The 5,000-nt window shown below is 34.8% G+C and overlaps 1 protein-coding gene across 8 annotated transcripts in view; it reads left to right on the plus strand.

Annotated features, from left to right (window-relative positions):
* LOC106871077 (integrin alpha-4) overlaps positions 1–5,000 on the plus strand; it is a 206,025-nt gene that overhangs the window by 136,562 nt on the left and 64,463 nt on the right. For all 8 annotated transcript variants that reach the window (XM_089355249.1, XM_089355233.1, XM_089355240.1 and 5 more), the window contains exon 10: positions 1,878–2,024. In XM_089355249.1, the coding sequence (XP_089211375.1) occupies positions 1,878–2,024 (147 nt within the window). The remainder of the gene's footprint in view (positions 1–1,877; positions 2,025–5,000) is intronic.

Raw genomic sequence — 5,000 nt, forward strand, 5'->3', positions numbered from 1 at the left:
ATAGAAAGAATAACAGATGATTTACTGCAAACTCTTTCAAAAGCCGCTAATACCAACCTCTATACTCATTAAGATTAAGGAACAGAGAAAACTAAACATTCTTTTCGAAATTTGTCAAGAAATTCAGAAACCAGGGCTGTGAATGCTTTCCAATAACAGAGCAACGGCAATAAAGTCACTCCATATGAATCAAAACTACGGGCTTTGTCTAACAGAAAAAGTTCGAAATAGTAAATTAAACAGCGATATCACTTAATACTCACCGGTTTCTGCTGGACGGCTATCAAACAACTGAAACCTATTGACTCAAATCTTTAGTTATCAGCTGTGCTGAACATCGCTGATAACAAACGGCTTAAGATAGATCGCCTCTCTTGCACTGTAGCGGTCCATCCAGCTATACTTTTAATCGGCAATGAAAATCAGCGTACTTAGTGTGTTATGGATACACATTCATTTACAACGTGTTTCCTGAGTGATTAAGTGTATGCCTTGACAATTTTCTAGTTCCGTAGCGTAAGGTCTCTCATCAGGGATGCCACAATCTAAAAGTTATTTAAAACCGGAAACGGAGGCACTAATCTGTGCTGCCCAAGAGCAAGCACTAAGAACAAACTACATAAAATACAGAATAGACAACACATCAGAAAGTGATAAGTGCAGAATCTGTGAACAAAATGGTGAAACCGTATGGCATATTACCAGCCAATGATAAATGATAATGCAAAGATCCTGAGGAATTTTATGATTCAGTGCGACCATGAGATAGAGAATAGGAAGCCAGACATAGTCTTAATTGAGAAAGAAAACAAACTATGCAGGATCATAGATATAGCATGCCCAGCTGACAACAAGGTATGCGATAAGGAAGAAAGAAAAGTCGATAGGAATGACAGGTTAACTTGGGAGGTGAAGAAGTTGTGGTCAATGAAAAAAGTGGTAGTGGTACCAATAATTGTCGGAGCCCTGGCAACAGTGAAGAAAAATCTCGAGAAGTACATGGAACAAATAAGGGCTGCACAAAGGGTGGAGCAGTTGCAGAAAACAGCACTGCTTGGAACCACTCGTATACTCCGGAAGATGCTCGAAAAATAAGAGGTGTTACCTTAGTTCACTGGTAGTGAACAGCTGACACCGTAGTACATCTCCAGCGTTAGAAACTGTGCAAAGGCAATAATAACAATAAATAAAAAAGAAACGCAGCCTTCCAAATTTGTGAACAGCCCCAAAAGAATGTTTGTCAAGCAATGGAATGAAAGCTCGTGATTTCAATTAAAGATAATCTGTTTTCTTTCATATGTAAATAGAAGCGTATATATATGTATATATATATATATATATGTGTGTGTGTGTGTGTGTGTGTGTGTGTGTGTGTGTGTGTGTGTGTGTGTGTGTGTGTGTGTGAGTGAGTGCGCGTGTGTGTGTGCGTGTGTGTGTGTGCGTGTGTGTGTGTGTGTGCGTGTGTGTGTGTGTGTGTGATATATATCTAATATACGTATCTACATATATGTGTGTAAGAAAGGAAGATAGGGATTACGTTTATATAATTCATTGCTTTCTTTTACACTCTGAAAATAATTATATTTACGGAAGACAGGGCGGCTGTTATTTACTGTTATTTACTGGAAGAATATACCCATCTTGTTTAGTATTGTTTTTATACGTACTATTTATTGTTACTTGAAATACTGTTCGCCCTCGAAGAAATTTCTCCCGATCGTTTAGATTCTTTGTTAATGCTTCTGTCTGAATGACCTATTCACATTATATCATACAAGAGTATGATATACCTATTCACATTATATCATACAAAAGTATGATATTATATCATACAAAAGGAAATTAAATAAATAATAAATATTTTTATTACTTTTCAGAATAAATTCACATTTGGAAGCTATTTTGGATCCGCCATTGCTGTAGGGGATGTCAGCAACGACGGCAAACAGGATGTGATCGTCGGAGCACCATTTTATTCTGAAAAATACCCAGAGGAAGGTCGCGTTTATATTTTCCACGCAGTAGTAAGTGCTTGTAATTTGGGTTCTCTCCTTTTTTAACCATTATTTAGGTACAACCGATAATGAGCGTTTAAGATTCATTTCATGTGTATATATACCTACATATAAATATATATACATATGATTAATCGCTGACCAAACACCATTCAATTTTTTTTCTCCGTGTTTTTCTCCTTGTTTTCTCCGTATTCTTTCTGTTGAAGAGCGTAGCTCGAAACGTTAAAGACTTTCTGTATTCCCGAGCGTCAAACTAATACATCCTTTTGTTGTTTACACCACCTGTCCTCGTCTGTTGTTGTTTTTTTTCGTACATTCTCCCATATATATATATATATATATATATATATATATATATATATATGCCCTTCTCTTCATCTATCTACATATATGTGTCTGCGCGTTTGTCTGTCTGTACACGTACACATATAAGAATTATTCAGTCATATCACGCATACTTTCACCTACATCGGCACAAATGCATACATATTCAGAAAAATGTATGCATACATACTACGTATTTGCGTCCGTTATCCATATGTAATCCAATATAATGCTTCTATTTAGGCTATTTCCTAGAGCAGCATAACACACACACACACACACACACACACACACACACACATATATATATATATATATATATATATATATATATATATATATATATATATATATATATATATATATATATATATATGTACACATATATATATGTAAATATATATATATATATATACATATATATATATATATATATATATATATATATATATATATATATATATGTACATATATATATATATATGTACATATATATATATATATATATATATGTACACGTACACACACACACATATATATACATATATATATATATATATATATATATATATATATATGTACATATATATATATACATACATAATACATACATATATATATATATATATATATATATATATATATATATATATATATATATATAATCAAATGAATGATAGTAGGTGATGGATAATTGTCAGCTCATTACAGCTTTTTCTTACGCATTTTTAAAATAGAAGAATGAGAACATTACTCCATTATAAAAAAAAACGTAATCATCAGATTAAACGTAATTTTACAAACAAAAGAATATCCCAAGAATACAGCAGGGCCGTAGCTGAAGTCTGTTGAGGCTAACTATGACATGTGAGATTGACCAACAAAGTTGGTAGTTTTAGGCATTAAGAATGTAGTTTGTGAAAGGGTGTAATATGATATTTAAGGTCTGCAGGTGAGATAGAAATCTGCTAGACTGGTTCTTTGATAGGCTGAAGTGAGGTGTATGTGATATCATAGTAGGCTTAGAGAAGTGGGTAGCTGGAAGAGGACCGAAGATAAATTAAAGAGAAAGAATAAAGAAAGAATAAAGAAAGCAAAAAGTAAAAGTGAAAAAAACTGCATACAAGCCAACTAGGCATAAGGTCGGGATTTAGGATTCGCTAGCTCAGACTAAAGAACAAAGGGATAAGGGCGGAGATACACAGAATTTAGGGGCAATCTGTGGATATAGGTGTTGTGGGAGGGTACGAAGGCGATCGAATAATAAGATCTAACTTTTAAGGAATTGTAGTGGGGACTGCTTGTAATATTAGGACATGTTTACCTGGAGAGGAAAAACCTGTTGGCAATAATAGAGTGATACTTATCATTTAGGAGTTCAAAGAAAGAGGCGGTTATGTAATGATTAACAATTTGAAATGTTATATAGGTGGCACTGATATTGTTTAATTAGATAGTATATTCACCGTTGTGTGGATCAGGTAATGCAACTCCAGACAACAGACGCAGGTAAGAGGTTTGGATAGTGTGTTCCATCTATTATTTAACAAGCGCAGTACAAATAACTGTATCTTGATATAAGGATTACTTACTTAGTGGAATTGGGTGTGCAGGCTGCTACTTTTATAGGTTAGATAGCTTTGCTATCGGTGTCGCATAATACTGCGTGCAACACAGATAGAATGGTTAATTCCTTCAATATAGCATTCCATGCAAGTATAGTAAGAGTGGTTAGGTAGTAATGGTAAAGAAGAACGAAACTAGAAGGACTCAAAACAATTAAGTAGATCAATCAACTTTTGGGTCAACAATAGAGGGAGTGAAATTAGATTGGCCCTAGGTTAAGATCTATTATAGAGGTATAATGTCCTTAAAATATTTAAAGGTGCAGGTAGTCTCATGTAGACAGGAGAAACGAAGGTCTAGTTTATTATATTATTAGATTTTCACTATTTGATCTCTTTAAAATTTCAAATAGCTCCATGCAGCAAAGCCTGCACCCGTATCTGCTGCTTAAATACGGTTTAGCGACACTAATGATATCCCAATTCAAATCAAATTTAGTATTGTCGTCCTTGAGCTCCTAAAATCTTCGTGACCAGAGAAGTCCTGCCTGCCTGTTGTGGCTACATGGAATTGGTTATGTGGTCCCTTGTTCTGTAATTCTTCTTCGTGTCCTTTTCGTACTGCTTCCTTCGTTTTCCCTTTTTTCTCTGCTTTCAATACCCCCTCGTTTCTCCCTCATACTAACAAGGTTTCCTTACTTTGGACTAGGTACCTCATTAAGCTCTCGAGTTCGATATGTACACAGTCTTCCACACTAATCAGTCCTCTTCTTCCAGTTGCTCTTTGCATGCGTAGGTGATCAGTGTCTGCATGTGGATGATGGAATCCATGCATCGTTAGGAGCTTTCTTGACTTCCTGTTCATCTCCTTTAGCTCCTCCTTCAGCATTCCAGCGCCATACCAAACTAAAATTGCGCTCGAGTTCAGTCACGAAATTATATTTCTGACATTCAGCTTTCAAGCCACCATCTTTCACACTCGCCGCAGGTATATATATATATATATATATATATATATATATATATAAACAAACAGTAAATGAGTATATGCATATATACATACAGGTATGTGCATACCGACATCCACCTGTAT

This window comes from Octopus bimaculoides, chromosome 1 (assembly GCF_046866305.1).
Source record: "Octopus bimaculoides isolate indiv1 chromosome 1, ASM4686630v1, whole genome shotgun sequence".
In the NCBI taxonomy this organism is placed as follows: Eukaryota; Metazoa; Mollusca; class Cephalopoda; order Octopoda; family Octopodidae; genus Octopus; species Octopus bimaculoides.